This window comes from Macrotis lagotis, chromosome X (assembly GCF_037893015.1).
Source record: "Macrotis lagotis isolate mMagLag1 chromosome X, bilby.v1.9.chrom.fasta, whole genome shotgun sequence".
In the NCBI taxonomy this organism is placed as follows: Eukaryota; Metazoa; Chordata; class Mammalia; order Peramelemorphia; family Peramelidae; genus Macrotis; species Macrotis lagotis.
Genome location: NC_133666.1, coordinates 437,630,236 through 437,648,580, shown reverse-complemented (window position 1 = coordinate 437,648,580; position 18,345 = coordinate 437,630,236). Strand labels below are relative to the sequence as shown.

The window sequence follows — 18,345 nt, the reverse complement described above, 5'->3', positions numbered from 1 at the left end:
CTATAGTTTTCATTCATACTTATTGCCCAGATAGTGCCTCTGACCATCAAGGGAAGAAGGAGAAGAAACACACAAAATTGAGACACAGATAATCTCTGAGGGGGGTAGAGATATTCAAGTAAGCAGTGTTATTTCATATCCCCATCTTGATATTCAATAAAGTTCAGGGTAAACTACTGCTGGTTATCATTAACCTTTGAAACTCTAGTGAGCTCTGTAGCAACTTAAATATCATTTAAAATAAATTAATCAATAAGTATTCATACATGCTTGCTCTGAGGTAGGCACTATGTGAAACTTGCAGGAGAAAAAATGGAGACATTTTCTACCCAGGGTGAGCTTACATTCTAATGAGAATGAACACATGCACAAATAGATCATTCAAATTGATATACACACACATATGAGCATGCATTTTTATATAGACATGTATGAATATCCATATGTATTTGTAGGTATACATATTTAATGTGTTTGTTGTTCAGTCATTTCATTTGTCTCCAATGCTTTCTGATCCCATTGGGGGTTTTCTTGCCAAAGATACTGTCATTTGCCATTTTTTACTCCAGTTTATTATACAGATGAGGAACTGAGTCAAACTGGGTTAAATGATTTTCCAGGGTCGTAGAGTCTGAGACCAGATTTGAATTCAGGAAGATGAGTCCTCCTGACTTCAGGCCTGGCACTTTATCCATCATAACACCTAACTGGTAGAGAGACTATACTTTAAATTTCCTATACCAATGAAATGACAGATCTAGCACCTATCTTAACCATGCACAGATAGTACAATTTTGCAAACATATATACATATTGATAACTATTATAGATATGTAGAAAGAAGTCAGATCAATAGATAAAGAGATATTGAAATTACAAGTAGAAACTGAGGAAATGAGAAAAGCCTCTTGCCAAGGCAGTGCTTAAAAGGAATTTTGAAGAAAACCAGGTATTCTAAGAAGGTGACGTGAGGAAGGAGAAAACTCTAGAAATAAGGGAAAACCAGTAAAAAGTCATGACAGTAGAGCAAGTGTTGAACACAGGGAACAAAAACTAGACCTACAGAAAGAGTGAAGTAACAAGTAAGAAGACTGAAAAGATAAAAGGAATTTTATGCTTTTATTTTCAAACATAAGAATTTATTTTTCAAGTAAAGGTTTCTTTTCCAAGAGAATTTTAGAGATTTTATACGTGTATGAACATATAATTTGATATTAAGAAATTAACTTCTGAACCTAGGATCATAGGAGACGTTACTCAGTTTCCTCTTTAGACTTGAAAGTCCCTTTGATATGCAAAAGAAGCTTGATTGTCTCTTTGTGTCATGGGAAATTAGATCTATCTTATTCTGAGCTTCCTGAAAAATTAGAATTCAAAACTATCATTTCTTTTATCGTTCCTCCTCTACCATCCCTTTCTAACCCCCAATCTAGCATTTTGATCTAATCATGTCCTTGTCAGCATAATAAAGGAAACAAAAAATTTAAAAAATAAAAAACTTTTAAGTATCTGAATTAAGAATAAGCAAATTACCATGATTCGTAATAAAAAAGCATTTTCATTCTGATATGAAATTTAAAAGAAAGTACATTATTTTAAAAAATCACTTTTATTCAGTATCAACAAAGGGAAATTCTTTAAGTTCCTTTTCTGGAGAAGGAATATCTTGAGAAAAAGTATTCTATTTTTATAAACCATCAGACACAAATACCAGTGAGGGGTAATAGTTAGATGATAACAAACCAATCATTAGATCAGGACTGAGGAACTTAGAGTTCCCTAAGCTAAAACAATCATCATAATCTATAAAACTGATAAATTAAGGGGGAATTATTATTTTGATAAAATTGTATACTGCTTTATAAAAGATTCATTATGGGATTTCATTAAATGAGTTAATTTAGTACAATGAAAATATATTAATTAGCAAAAATTGATTTAAATGAAACTTTCTGAAAACTTCATCTACTATATCAAGCCAAGTGTACTTTTTCTTAAGAACTATCATTTGCCTATTTTCTGACTTTAAGGCTTAATAATACCATTGTAGCTTTTGCAAAGTGCTTCACTTACATTGTCTCACTTGACCCTAAAAATATTAGGCAGGCAAGTAAGCACTTTCTTGTTACTTGTTACTTGAAACTAAGGCATTCTTGTTCCTTTTTAATAGATAGGGCAAAGGGAGCTGTGAATTGCCCAGAATCAAGCAGCTAATCAGTATCTGAAGCAAGTTTTGAAACCAGGTGTCTTTTAAGTTTAAACCCATTACTCTTTCTACTATAGCAGATTGTTCCCCCTCATATAGGGCAGCTAGGTGGAACAGTGGATAGAGCACTGGTCTTAGAGTCAGGATGATGGAAGTTCAAATCCAACCTCAGAAATTGACATTTATTAGTGGTGTGACCTTGGGCAAGTCACTTAACCCTGATTGTCTCACATTCAGGGACCTCTCCAGTTGTCCTGATTCATATCTGGAGGAAAAAAAGTGAGTCTGGTGACTTTGCACAGCACCCCCTCACTCAAATCCAATTAATGTGCTAGCCATGGCATCACTTCCCTGATGTCATGTTCTTCTTCAAGAATGAAAGACAAACATCATTCTTTCATGTGATATAATAAACATGATTAGGACTAGTTTGAATTAGCGAAAAAAGGCTGAATTATGGAGTATCTGAAATTCTTTTGTCCCTCTACACAGAAACTCAAGCTAGGTGCTTACAAAGTGTTCCCTTGTAGAATCGTATCTGCCTTAATGAATAGAAGATGACCATTTGTAATGAGCATATGGATTATGTTTATGCAAATAGAAAAAAACTAAGAGCTTCAAAATTTCAACATATTGCCTGCAATCTCATTTGCATTATTACTTTACTAACTTTACCTACTTTCAGCACTTAGGGTAAATTTCTGCCCAGTTCTGGTTTAATTAGCACTAATTCTTAATTAGTAGGATTTAAGAAGTAAAAATTTACTGTTTTGATGTAATAATTTTTGTACATTATGAGATGTAGCAATAAAAATGGCATGTCTCTGTCATGGTATTCTCATTAATTAAACTTTGTTGAACTGCAACTGAAGCCTGCTAAGAGAATTGTAATTCACACCTGACATTTAAGAAAAATCTCCTTGATATGAAGTTTAGAGCACTGAACCAAGAGATGACTTGGTTATGGCATAGTACTAAGAATTCCAAGGCTGTGAATTAGCTTTCTATCTTTCTATGTATGCCAGTAAGCTTTGCTCCATGACCACAAACTAAATCCATAAGTCCATCTGGCAGATGCTGTTAGTTATATTGAGGAGTAGGTAATAGAATTTTCATTTATCTTTGCAAATTAATGATGTCTTGCTAAAAAAAAGTTGCAAACTAATCACTTCTCATCAAAAAAATCCAAACATTTTAAAAATAGCCATTCCCTCCACACAGAATAGTAAAAAAAAAAGATAATAATGTGCCTTATCAATGAATATTCATCCTTAGAATAGACATAAAAGTAATAAATGTCAGATACCAGATTTATTCTTATAAAGCACATTCTTCTTTATTCCTATAAATATCAAGGATCTGATATTCTTGAACCTGATCTCTGAGTCAATTCCCCAAATCCCTGGCTTTCTTGCTCCTCTCCCAAACACTTGAAAATTTTGTTACTACAAGAACAGTTATGACAGCTGGATACTTGATTAAATTTCTTGAGAGCATGATATAAGAGCCCATTGTAGAAATCTTAGCTACAAAGAAAAAAAACAAAGAAAAAAAAACAAATTCAACTTAGAGGGGGAGAAAATGGCTCTGAAAATTGCTACTATCTATAACAAATAGCAAGAGATCTACTCAGTCAGCCAACAAGCATTTACAAGTTGTTCTCTTTCCTGCTACTTCCCAGAAAAGGGGCAACCTTAAGAGGCCCTTTCCTTTAAATACATTGTGTTAATCACGAAAACTAATTGCAGTTTGATGGTAATTGTCCAAGGGCAGAAATGAGGAAGAGGAGCATTCCAGGTATGGAAGATAGAGAAAATCCTCAGATCAGATAGTTAAAGTGCCTTATTCTTGGAACACACAGGAGGTTAATGCCCCTGGAATCTAAGAGTAAGGTTTAAGAAAGGTAAGAGGGGATTTGGTTATAAAGGGGGGGTTTTGCATGCCAAACAGAGAATTTTACATTTGATCCTAGAGGCAAGCCAGGATTAGTTAGCATGGCCTGAATGATGAACTAGTAAAGGAAACTGAGAAGCAGTCAGTCACAGGCATTTTGGGGAGATAAACCTAGTAAGGAGAGAATATCTAGATGATGATAATTGATAGTGTGATGGTTAACAAAGAATTCAAGAAGGATTAGGATTGAGAAAGAAGTCATTAGATTTGGAGACAGGAGATTGTGTAGAATGATAAAGTTAGAAACTAGACTGCAATGAGAGGAAAGGAAGTAAGAGTATGGATTAGATTCTCAAAGTTTTTGACCTGTTGAGAGAAAGGAAATGGTAGGGAGATAAAATGTTAGGGATGGTAAGAGTATTTAAAGGATGAATGAGAAAGATGAGTGTGCTAAGTGGCAGCAAGGAGTTAAGAGAGAAGAAAAAGTATGACAGAAGAAGGCAATTTGGAGATGAAAATGGGCAAGATCAAGAATGATTGAAGAGGGACTTACTTTGCCAAGGATCACTCTCTGTTGAGAGACAAGTGTAAGAAGGAAATAGTAAATGAAAAAGTGAAAAGTAAAAAATCTTTTAAGAAAAAATTTGTAATTCATTAATCTCCAAATGGATCTTTCATTGCAAAAATCTCAGAAGGCTACATAAATTTGTTAAAGACCTCAGGAAATCCAATAAAATGATAAGCTGTAGTAATCACAAATAAATCATTTAGGCTTTCACTATATTCACTAATTCATTCATTCATGAAATATTTATTGAATTAATATGTGCAAAGTATCAATAGATATAGAAATAGTAACTAAGCATCACACTTTGGTTTAATCGGTGCTCATTTAATAGAACATGGTCCCTGACCTCAAAGAGTTTATAATAGAGAACACTGAGGAAAAGATATTTAGAGGAGGAAGGGATCACTTACAGCTAGATAGATGGGGAGAGGATTTATAGTTTGGACACTGAAGCAGAATTTCAACAGGTGGAAGTATGAGTGGCAGAGACTGGGGGGGATGGTTGACAAGAAATTGTCACTTTCACTGGAACATATAACACAGAAGCTATAGTGCAAATAAGCATCATGTGAAAGCAGAAATATATTTTAAAATATATGTACAGGTGTGTTTTAAGTGAAGTCAGTGATCTCAAGCTGTTTCCTGACACAAGAAGTATAAATGAGTTGCAATTTACACAAATGGATGTAGGACTCATAACAGAGTGATCATAGATCCACTGAATATTGAATTACATGTATTCAGCCATCAATGAATTTTGAAAAAAGAAAAATAAATTGACAAGATTTGGTCTGTTTAATCCATACACATTATTGTAGGACTATTCACAACTATTAAATTTGTGAGAGCCCAGTGATTAGAATTCTGGATTATTCACATTGATTAAATTTGTGAAACCATTGACAATCAATTTCAAAAAAAATTGGTGATGGAAGGAGGATAAGTACTAAGTGAATTAATAAAATAGAGAAGACTAAGCAGTAACCAGACTTTGAAAAGATTTAGAATGTTGCCTCAAATCAGATTTTTTTAATTGTGCTGCATGAAACATTCCTATCTCAAAATATTTGTGTTGTGATCAGTCAGACATTGAATATGGAAATCTTCAATTGAATTTCTAAAAAGTTTAGTCACTGGCAACTGCTTTCAATGTAGATGAGATTCCTAAGTATGCAGTTCCCATAGATTCCATGGATTGTTCAGGATATTTTTTATGTGGTGAGATATAGGTTCCTTATTTTAGTAACCTGATTCCTTATTACAAATTTCAGCATCACAGAATCAAAGGCTTTATAGATTTAGAGTTTTGGAAGGATCATTAGTAGCCACTGAGTTCAATTTCATCATTTTATAAATAGAAGAAACTGAGGCAACTAGAGTTTAAGTGACTTGCTTAGGGTCAAGTTCTAAATTCAATTTTATTATAAGGAAGTTGGTTAACTGAGTATGTCATTCCTAATTGTACAAGAAACTATTAACTACTGGTATTTATGCAGTACTTTAAGCAAAGCACTCCTATATGTTTTCTGATCTTCACAACCATTATCTCCACTTTACAGATTAAGAAACAGAGACTGAAAGAGATTAAGTGACTTGTGCAGGATCACACAGCTAAGTATATGAGTCAGGCTTTAAACTTAGCTCTTCCTGACTCCAAGTTCAGAATTCTAATAACTAGACTATCTAATAATTAGAAAATATTCCAATATTCTGATGGATCTCCTTCAGAGAGGTATGTTGTAATCTCCATAGCTGACCAATATATGTAATTCCTATCCATATCCTTCCATAAATTTGTTACACTTCACTTCATATGCTAAGGGCCTTCTGCCAGTGTTCTTGATATGAAGAGGATACTATATATCTGATTAGATCTTTAATAGTGCCCTTTAAATCCCTTTATGGTAGTCATTTTTGTTTCATTTTTTCAAATTTTTTATATGGCCAATATAACCAGAATCCTGTTGTACTCTTATTTTCCCACTTTTACGTCATAATTCATAGTACTCAGTACATTAAAACAATAAAACACTCCTATTTTCATGCATTAGATGAGTTAGTGTACTTTTAATGCACTCTTAACTAAGATAATAAGAAAAATCCACCCTGTAATTTCTTTATTGCATTTTGATTTTTGTGACTTATATGGCATACATATCTATAATTGTTTTATGATGGTTAGTTATCGACCATGAGATAAAAATAAAAGACACAAAAATCAACATGTAACAAGTAATTAAAATGTATACACAAACTCATTCATTCTATTACTATTAAAAGTATGTGGTTTTGTCCCAGTTGATTCCCTTCAGTAATACAAGCATCTTGACTAAAAGGAACAAGACATGCTAGATGTCTCTTCAAATTAAAAAAAAAAAAAAACTTAGAGAAATTACTGTGTTAGCAAACCCAGATGTTGATTATTTTCTTCTTAGGAGGCCATCTAGATTAAGTGATTTGCCCAGAGTCACAAAGCTAGCTTTTGACAGTGACTGAATTTAAACTCAGGTCCAGATTGGTGTTCTAGCCACTATACCACCTAAGTGTCTCACCATAAGATTTTATAAGTGGAAAGAGGACTGTCTTGGGTCTGGTCCCAGCACTACCACACTAGCTAGATGTATTACCTTAGGCAAGTCATTTAACATTTTTGGGCCTCATCTGAAAAATAATGAGGATAAATAGCATAGGTGATCTCAGAAAAGTCTTCCTAGTCTTTGAGTCCATAAGCCAATTCTAGATCTAGGCCTTTCTTAATGGCACAGGATTCTGAAAGCTCTGTAATTACTACCTTCAGCATAGTTCCACCTTATGCCATTCCCCTCTGCCATGCCACTGCAAGACTATGACCAAGACAGGAGGGTCAGCCTCCCACATACTCCTTTCTTGATGACTAGAGTAGTCTTAAAGAAAAGAGGGATCACTTTAGAAGGAAGATATGGAATGAGCAAACTCCTCATTCCTTAGAAATTGCTAAGAAGATGTGAAGATACTTTACAGAGTGAAGAAATCCCATAAGATAAAATAGTGTACAAATTTGGAAAGAGTTCTTTCTTTTCTTTTCTTTTCTTTTGTTATTGTTCTTTTGTTTAGGAAGGTGATTTTTCCAAAACAAACTCAAACTTATGGATAAAGTTTCTCTCTCTCTCTCTCTCTCTCTCTCTCTCTCTCTCTCTCTCTCTCTCTCTCTCTCTGTATTCCTCCTGCAAGTCAGCTTATACAGGAATGAAGAAGAGACTTACATGGTAATTGGTGGATACACTCATGAGAGATAGGGAAGGAAACAAACTATAAAAATCACAAAAAGGCTGGACTCACAGCAAGGAAAATTGCTTTTTCTATTTCATGACCTTTTGATTCATAGAAATCAAGTATTTCCCTTGGTTTTCATTATTTTATCAGAGATCTTCCCCTATCATGTCTAGACCAAGGCCCCATTCATATAAAGGAATGCATAACCAAGTGCCCCAGGCATGAATCTGTGACCAGAAGAAATATATACATCATCTGTAGGGGGTCCTTATTATAGCTTACTACCTTTACACAAAAGAGGTGAATCATGATAAACATATAGAGGGATGTGTAACCAAATCCACAGCTAAGTAACTCACGAAACCCATAACTGTTTATAAACTGCTACATGAATATTCACCCTAATGATTGTACAGTAATCAGTTCATAGTATACACAACAGAACAATAGAAATCTGGGGCTTACAGATTGCAGAAATGAATAAATCATTATTTTTTAAAGATGTAACTAAAGATAACACATTTTTTTTCTTTTATGTTCTCAAGTGAGATAAATATAAAAGGAAGCAATTATGAGAAAAAGCAACCATTTAGACTTGGGCGTCTGTTCCTACATTTATATAAAAAAAGAGTAGTTTTCACATTACTTCATCACTCAGTTTAGAGTTCTTGTATTGACTTCTGAATGAATCAAAAACAAAACACAGGCTTACTTGGCTTTCCAGTTCTCTGAAATAGAGATTTTATATTTAAAAGAGATATTTATATTTTATTAGCCTTATTCCTAACCCAAAGCTTTGAACATTTTGTAGCAGATTCCTAAGTTTACTTTATAAGATGTGGAATAAAATGATACATTCTGCACAGAGTAAGAGGGCATTATGATGTCATAAGCACATGCTATCTGACAACTGTCACTAAGGACCAACTAGATAAGAGAATCCAAAGAATGCAGAATGAGAACTATAAAAGAAGAAAATCTTAGTATAACTAAGTCATGAGTACCATTGATGAAAACTTTGTACTGTTTAATGTTATCCATTTGGCTTATTGCTCAGTTTTTCACCTCTAAAGAAAGTCTAAGTTGGGGATCATTTCCAATGCAGGGCAGTCTGAAAGAACAGACAAATAATACTAGTCATTTGAAATGAAATAGAATATCCTCTGAACTTCAGGCATATGTGTTGTCGGACTCTGGACCTAAAATGGCAGTTTGGCAGGATGTTGTTGCTTGGTGACCAGGAGCATATCTCCTCAACCGCAGAAAGATCTGAATCTCAGGCCTGATCCCTTCATAATGTTCTTGGATAGTCAAATACATTAAAGAATATGTTTTTTAAATGCTTATCCTAGTATGCTATCAGTAAATATTAATACTGTAGTTTTGTAACCATTTGAGAGGTTTTGTAACCAGTTGAGATGAGGCTTCATTAAGAGATCCATTCCAAAGCCTACTATATAGCATGTAAAGAAAATAAAATATAACACCAAGTCTTACTATAAGACTACAAGATAATCCTTGCTTCAATTAAGTCTATGTTGTATGTCTAGTCTGTGCAACCTCCCAGTTGCTATCAGTCTCTCTTTCTTTCATTAGAATCAAGTAGTTAATTAGCCCCAGCCTGTCCTCTCCCCTTCTCTCTTTCCCTTTAACGCAGCAGTAATGATGTCTAATTACCAGCAGCAGTGGATTACTGCACGGTCAGGAGTAAATCTCCCTGGCTGACAGCAAAACTGAGCAACCACCCCCAACAACTCTAGTAGCTTAGAATCATTCTTGAAACTAGCCTTGGAAGGTATCTACCTTTTTTTAAAAACTAGTATGTCTCTGGAGTCAAAGCAGTGATTTTTTTTTTCATTTAGTGTGTGTACTCCTATTGAAAATTATCAATGGGCATTTGAAAAAGAAATAATTTTCATATTTGGGGAAACAAATGGTATAAGAAACCAGTTTGGGGGAATTCAAAAGGGGGGGGGAGATTTTGATACAGAGGTGGACTGTATCCAAGCAGAAGGGGCCTATATTTCTGTGACAATGGCAGCATAAAAATTTCATAAAGCACCATAGAGCAGTAGGGTTGTTCATGAATTGTAAACATCTTCAACATTTTGATAGTCTGGAATGGCAGATAGAGCTTTTAACTCTAGTCAAAAATCATTGTTTTCTAGCCACCTAAAAGTTAGATGGCTTTTCCTCTAAGCTTTTAAGAAAATCCAAAAAGAATTCATTAACTTAACCTGAACTTTGGAATAACCTCTTATAATAACCCTTAGCTATGCCACGACAATTCAATCTCAGTGTAGCCTTAGTAAAGGTGTTTCTGAGGTAATATTTGTCATTCATTTTCATCTTAAACATTCACATGATTTTGATGTTAAATTTGAGATTATATATATGCATATATACATATATACATATATATATATATATATATATATATGACTAGGTTCAAATCCTAATTAGCTCTTTCAGCTCATAAAAAGGTGAGGCAACCTAACAGGTTAACAGAGGGAAACAAGTTTCTCTAGAAGAGAAAAAGTTTCTGGTTTTACAATTTTTCTCTATCACGGAACTCATTTTAACCAAAAGATTTTCTTTTTACCAAATATCTTTTAAAAAAAACCTGGATTACTCTTTTGTTTGTCTTTAGTCTAATACTGTCCAAATCAGAAATAAATTCATTTACTTATAAATTACAATTCCTATTAGCAATGAATTTTTGAAACAGATTTCCAATTCTTAAAATTATAATTTCAAAAAATGTTGATATTCATTCTATCATTTCTATAATATATGCAGATCATTTAAATATCTAACTCAGCTTTGCATATTATGCCTACATTAAATGGTGGTGGTGGTGGGGGGGAGAATATCTATTTAACCAATTGTCTTGAGTAAAGCCAAAGGGTAAACAAAAGGTTTGACTCATAGATACACCAAATAAAACAGCGCAATTTCTATACTTAGTTTGTGCTATTTACTTCCATTTTCCATTTTCCTAGTGCCCAGCTATCTATAAAATATACCCACCAAAAAGCCATTCTTATTTGAATAGAAGAAATTATTTTCAAATGTAAAACAACCTGATACCTTGAAAAAAAAACAACTACATTCAAATATTTTCATTTTTCTCTCTTGTGGTGAAGGTAGAGTAGCTCCCAAGAACTCTCCTCTTTTGCATACTCTAGGGATTTTGTAAACAATGACTGCCAGTAGTAAATAAGGATGCTTAAAGAAACCAGAAAGTCATGGTAGAAATGAAAAGATGAATGGGTTACCTTCTGTCATTCTCCCAAATCAAGAGGCTACCTACCGTGACATGATGTAGAAAGAGAAGTATTATTAATTAGATATATGCAAACCTACTTGTGGCCCATAGTTCCCATCTTCTTAAATAGAAAATTCTGGTGCTCCCGCTGCTACCCAACATTCTAGCTCTTCTGCTATGAGAAAGAACCAAGTCTAGCTTTGCAGACTCAGATCTCGCAAAGCTGGCAATGTTAGTGGTTCCCAGCGATTGTGCTTAAAGCAAGCTTCGTAGCTGTGAGAGTAAGCAATAAATACAGCATTTGATCGCGCTCAGAGCCCGTCTCTCTCTTTGTTGATCATCCTCTAACTGCTTCTTTATTTGCGGAGGGGGAGCGAACACACCCGCATATCTAAAATCTAACCAGTCATCGCAATAATCCAGGCGTGCGTGCCTGCCGGCTGCCCCGCGTCTCCTAGGCTGTGGTCTAACAATAAAACCTGATATCCTGGGGAAACCCCCAAATCAACGACCAGCGCCACACTCGGGCTTTGTGCCAATAAGGAGACGCTGTACACTATCGATCAGAATCGTACATTATCAAACCGGGCAGAGGCGGCGATGGGATGAGGATGTGGCCTTTATGTGGCGGGCAGGACACACGCCAGACGGGCAGCTGAGGAAACGGGACAATAGCCCCCCCCCCCCAAGCCATCTTCTGCCCGGAGAGAAGCTGCAAAGGAGGGTGCAGGGAAGGGAGGCGACTCGAAGTGCACCAGGGCTGTGCAATAAAGGACCACAAAGACTTAACTGTGGGGGGAAACGTGCCTGGCAAATGCGATATGGGGATGACTAGGGGGCGGGCAGGTGGAGGGGGGAGAGGGAGAGAAACGAGCCAACTGTGGCTTCCCCCTTCCCCTCCAGGCTGCTTGTCCCCCCCGCTTGGCGGACAAACACAAGAGGAAGGCAGGGACTTCACTAACCGTGGTTTTGACCGGCACGAAGAGCACTTGATTGCCACCTCCACCATTGACCTCGTCCGAGTGGCCGAGCTGGAAACCTTTCGATTTGACCCAGAATTTAAATTTGGCATTATCCGTGGAGCTGGACTCGGAGCCGTTCAAGAGCTGGACGATCCGGTCGTATTTTTTACGGGTCACCGTCTTGGTCTTTCCGGAGTCTCCATAGGTCCGGAGGCACCAGTCCTGAAACTGCCGGTACATGTCCCGGTCGCTCTCCATGATCCCCTCGGAGATAGCCGGATACCACCCTCCACGCCCACACCACGCCACGCCACCGAAATGGGCCGCCTGGATTTTCCAAATGTACTTTGCACCTGTTCACCTAGTGCTCATGAAAAATGTATCCTCTACCACAATGTGGAACAAGAGGAGGTCCCGCTTGCAATCAGATCCTGGCTTTAGGGGGCTGCGGTGGGGGGAGGGAGGAGAGGGTCCGGGTCAGGGAAAGGGGGGGTGGGGAGCAATCAGTGCCGAGATCTACCAAGTCTCTTGTTCATTTTTAATTGCACCGACTCACAGAAGAGGGGAAGACCGGGGTGTCTGAAGCTTTTCTTATCCTCCTACGTGATCAGTCTTTTTAATGTTGTTCAGCCAGGACCATCCCAATGTCTCCAACAGCATCTATCCCAGAGGGGGTTGGTTTAAAATAACTAAAACCCAATATCTTGGTTTACTCAAAATGCAAAGTGTTTACTTGTATGCAGGCCTAGGATAGCATCCCTCTTCCAGGTCCCATCTCAGCGCAGGTTAGGGGCGGGGGGGGGAAAACTGTCCTCCCTCAAACCTCCAAGGGCTTTTCTCTCTCCTGATTTTCCTGGAGGACTGATCCTCTCTCTCTAAAGCAACCTCTATTCCTGGTTACAAACACTGGAGGGCAAACTGATCGCTTGAGCTGACCCCCTTCCAGGGTCCTGCGTCTCCTCTGCGCTCTCTGCTTTGGGCGATAAGGTGCTAAGAGCAGTGAAAGTTCTTACCTGTCATCTTATAAACCTATCAGAATTTGTTTCACAGTAACAAAATTCTTTTTAAAACAAATCCCATGAAATTTAAGCTCCTCATATTCATCTAGGTCGAATGGCAGCTCCACATTTTTTGTCCTACGAGTTAAACCCCAGGATATAAGCTATTCATACAGAGTTTGTACATGATCGACTATTGGACGGAGAGATTTCAATTCCAGTTGGATGTTAGTAAATGAAAGAAGGCGGTTGTCGGTGTATCTGCCAGTTTAATAATGGTGCACACATGTAGGACTCCACTGGTTTAATCCTCCCGTCTCGGCTAAACTGGTCACAAGACACTGAAGTAAGTTTATGGTACAAAAGCCTAGAAAAAACCTTTGTTTAAAATTAAATCTCGATTTTTTTTTCCTCCCTTTGCTGGCCAATAGTTTCAAATTCATAGATTCGGTTTCTGCTTTCCTTTCTCCCCCTGCCACGTAATGAACACCCCCTCCTCTGATGAAAGTAGCCAAATTGTTAGTTCCGCCGGACGATTTTCCCAGGCAAATGTAGTGTGTGTGGCTCCTCCATTCAATATTTCATTCCATTTATTTAAAGAGATAGAAATAGGGTAGTTCCCCATCTTCCTCGTGCAGTAGCTGCAATCCTTCCCCTTTTATTATATTCTGTTAAGGCATGAACTCGTCCAGTTCAGCAGCTCGCCTAAGTAGACTGCCAGACAAGTGCACAAATACCTAGTCCAATTCAAATCCCGTATTTCCCCTGTCTTCTGAATCCAGAGCGAAAGCAAGAAGTGGGGACGAAGTCTTTGCCCCCTCCGCACAGCAGTCTTGCCCCAGCACTTGCAAAACGGTCAGTGCCTCCCTCTCCCATGAAGCCTGTGTAGGGGTGTGTGTGTGTGTGTGCGTATGTGTGTGAAGAGAGAAGAGGAGAGGAGAGGAGAGAAGAGAAGAGAAGAGAAGAGAAGAGAAGAGAAGAGAAGAGAAGAGAAGAGAAGAGAAGAGAAGAGAAGAGAAGAGAAGAGAAGAGAAGAGGAGAGGAAAGGAGAAGAGAAGAGAAGAGAAAAAGGAAGAAAAGAGAGAAGGGGAGGGGAGGGGAGAGGAGAGGAAAGGAGAGGAGGGAAGAGAGGAAAGAGTGTGTATGAATCTATAAGGTCTCGCGCAGCGGCTGGAGCAGGGACTGACAGCCCAGGCTGAGCTCGAACAGCTCCACACACTAAACCTCTCGGCTCTCCACGCCCCCCCCCCCCCCCCGCCCCAACTCCCTTCTCCTCCCGCCCCCCCTCCCCAGCCCCTTCCAAGCTCCCTGATTGGCCAGTGGGACAAAAGTTTCTGTGGAGACGGCTGGGCGCTGACGTCACGAGCAGAATTGTCCCATTTAGGGATCCCGGGGGCAGTGCGCATGCTGCAGGCTGCAGGTTAGAGACAGGGAGGAGGCAACAGAAGTGGTAGCAGCGGGCCAGGCAGCAGCCAGGTGGCAGAAAGGAGCATACAGCATCCAGGTGGGGGGATGACTCCAGCAGGGTTTCCATGGAGATTCCTCTGGGTCTAGCCTAAAAACAGCAGATCAGCTGACACCATTAGCTCAGGACCTAATTACTGCTTATTGGAGCAACAAATGAAGGAAAGGGACAGCTGCAAGGGGAAGAGAGTTTTTTTGTCCCCCCCCCCCCCCTTCCCTCTCCACATCTCTCTCAGAGTCCCGGGTGAATTCTCACATTAACTTGCAGGATTCCTGCAACAACAGCTTCCTTGCGCCCCAGGCCACCCTGACTTTTTATTTTTCACCCTTTTGTGTGAGAAAACATTTTATTCTAAAATAAATAAATTGTCCTGAGTTAAGATTCTTACTTTAAAGAAGAATAGATATGTCTGTAATATCCTCGGCTCTCCATTGGCACATCTGGAAGAGTAATGGACATAATGCATCTGGAATAGACACAGAGCATCTCTATAGAATTAGCATCTTATCTCTGGGACAATCGCCCACTTTCATTTCATTCCAATATCCTAAGTTGTGAAAACAGAAGGGAAACTAGCAACAGGATGGTAGGACAATGAGGAAATATCTTTTGGTGATCAAAGGAAGTGAGCATCAAGTTTTCCATGATTTTTTTAGTTGTGGGTTAGTAGAGAGGAAAAGTCAAATTAGGATTAGTCAGTTGTTCGACATCTTTACGAGTGGTTTCTTGGAAGAATCCAGAGGAATGGGTCACTCCAGACTCAAATCAGTATGCATAGTGCTGGCCAAAGAGCATACTTTCTCTCTCCTGCTGTATAATTCCCTTATTATTGTGACTATTTCAAATACTAAAATCATTGGGGAAGATTTCTCTCACCTGCAGTACTTTACTTCACTTATCTTCTGAATCCTCTTTGTCTTTCAATATCCACTTCAAGTCTTTCTGGGCTGAGGATGCATTTTCTAATCACTCAAGGACCCCTCTGAACCCCTTTATCATTTATTATCTATATTTCCTCACTTGGTACTTTATCATAAACTACCCTGTATTGTTTTAAATAATAAAAAGCAACTTAAATAAAAAGTAAAATACTCATCATTTGTATATGTCTTGCCTCCAGGTAGACTCCAAGGCAAAGGTTTTGGCTCTGTGTGTTGTCCAGATGTCTATGCATAATATAAGGTTCATAGTGTGCTCATAATTTTATTTCATTTTTAAAATAAAAGTAAGGAGCAAAGTGTGAGCAATTGGTACCAGAAGAGGACATTTATGCTTCTTTTGTGATTGTTTACCTTTGGTTTGGTGGTGATTCTTTGAAATTCTCATACTTCTAGAAATTGAGAACAGTGAATTTTATTTGAAGACATAAAGTAAAAGGTTAATTTTATGACTCTAGCTCACACTAGTGTAACTTATGAATGTTTAAAAGTAAAGACTATTAAAACTAGAAATAAAGTAACCAGTATGTTCAAAGAGAAACAAAAAAAATTTCCATTGCTATGAAATATAGTAATATGGGGGGGTGTTAAAATTGTCTCATCTACAATGGAAGAGACTGGAGCAGAACTTTGAACCAACACTTTATTAAAAGGTCCATCATTCCCTCTAAATGAAGTGGATCTCATATTTTCCTCATGGTCTGAGAGTTTGATACCCTTTATTATCTGGACATTCTAGAAGGTACTAAATAAAATATAGACTCTCATTGGTTTACATATGATGGATAAGCTAAAATAAGTAAAGATGATTTGTCCAGCAGGGTCACAAGCTGGGTGAAACATGGTACATATCTACTGACTAAATAGTCTTAAAATGGTCATTTGTTAATGTTGGACAAAAAAGAATGGTCCAGAGATACAAAAATAAATTGAAGGACTTACCATGTAATTGAGTCACTTCTACCATGCTGGATTTGGTCACCAAAGACAAGGAAAAACAAGGGTGGAGGGCCTCTTGTTAGCTTTATATGATTATACAAGTGATCTTACAATTTGCAAATCACAGCTCTTGGGTCTAATAAACAGAAATTATAATCACCACCACTATGGAATCATACTAAATTGATTTAAACTGATTGGAACAGAGTAGAAGTCCAAATTATTTCTCACAGTATATTAAGATTTCAAACCACTTTCCTCACAAATCTGGGAGGTAGATAATGAAAATATTGTTATTCTCATTTTATGACTAGAGAAAACTGAGTCTAAAAGAAATTAACTCTTGGACAAGACCTTACTTCTAAATAGTTGCACCAAATACAAATTCAAATTCAGGTCTCTGTTAATTAGAGAACTGCAAATTAAAACAATTCTGAGGCACACCGCATATATATCAGATTGGTTGACAAGAGAAAAAAATGACAAATGTTGAAGGGATGTGAGAAAATTGTGATACTAATGCAATGTTGGTGGAACTGTGGTCTGATTCAATCATTCTGGAGAATAATTTGGAACTATGCCCAAAGGGCTATAAAACTGTCCAAACTCTTTGACACAGAAAATATCACTACTAGGTCATTATCCCTAAAAAGACATTTTTTAAAAAAGGAAAAGGGCATATCTAGACAAAATATACACAAAAATCATAATGGTAGCAAAAAAAATGGGAATTGAGGGGATACTCATCAGTTGGGGTCTGGTTAAACAAGATAAGGTATATGATTGAGATGGAATACTATTGTGCTATTAGAAATAAGAAGGATGATTTCAGAAACACCTTGCAATACTTATCTGAATTGATAAAAAGTGAAGTTAACTGAAGATGAACATTGTATATAATACAATGATCAACTGTGAATCACTTAGCTATTCTCGGCAATGCAATGACCCAAGACAATTCCACAGGATTTATGACAAAACACCAGAGAAGAAACTGATGGAGTCTGAAGCATACTTAAAAAAACATTTTTGGGGGGCAGTTTTTTCTTTTTTTTCCTCTTTTTGGCCTGTGTTTTTCTTTTACAACATGATTAATATGGAAATATATGACTGCACATATATAATCTACATCAAATTGCTTGCTTTCTCAATAAGAGGTGAGAGGAAGGAAGAGAGAGAAGCCTAGAAACTGAAAAAAAAATTAAATGATTTTTTAAAAATTGTTTTGTGATTGAAAAAAGAAAATATTAAAGAAAAATCCAAATCCAGATCTCTAGACTCCAAATCCAACAGTCTTTTCCGTTATTCCATACTGCTTCTCATAGATAGATGGTAGAGGATATTTATAGCTACATACATTCCTGGATACATAGATAGATGATAAATATTGTTAAGCTCCTTAAAGAAATATCTTGAATGCTTCTATTTCACAGATTTATGTTTATGTTTTTGCATTTAATTAGGGTGATTGGCATATGTCAAATTAAAATTTGAAATGAATAACTTGGTTTTTATTAAAGCCAATGTGATTTTCTTTGTCATTCCAAATAAACAATGGAAAATGATATTATAGGAAACTAGCTCTTTTTTGGGAAACCATGGGAAAACCATTTTTCTTATAATTGTTAAATCTCACTTTAACAGATTAAAAAATCAGAGAACTCCATGGTATATGTAAGCACCTAACAGGCTGAGCTATGAACTCCAGCTCATAATCTTTGATTTTCTATTCTAAAGTTAGAGTTTTCTGAAAATCTGATGCTGGTCTTTCTTGCTTTACACTCTGAATTGCCAACTGAATAGCAGAGTACCTTGTGTGTACTCTGCATTTAGCAGAGGACTTTTCAAAAAGAGTT

General features: G+C 37.1%; 1 protein-coding gene across 2 annotated transcripts in view; it reads right to left on the bottom strand.

Annotated features, from left to right (window-relative positions):
- Positions 1-12,431, bottom strand: part of NOL4 (nucleolar protein 4) — a 507,107-nt gene extending 494,676 nt beyond the window's left edge. For both annotated transcript variants that reach the window (XM_074201260.1, XM_074201261.1), the window contains exon 1: positions 12,150-12,431. In XM_074201260.1, the coding sequence (XP_074057361.1) occupies positions 12,150-12,407 (258 nt within the window). In that variant the 5' untranslated portion in view covers positions 12,408-12,431. The remainder of the gene's footprint in view (positions 1-12,149) is intronic.
- Positions 12,432-18,345: the final 5,914 nt, after the last annotated feature.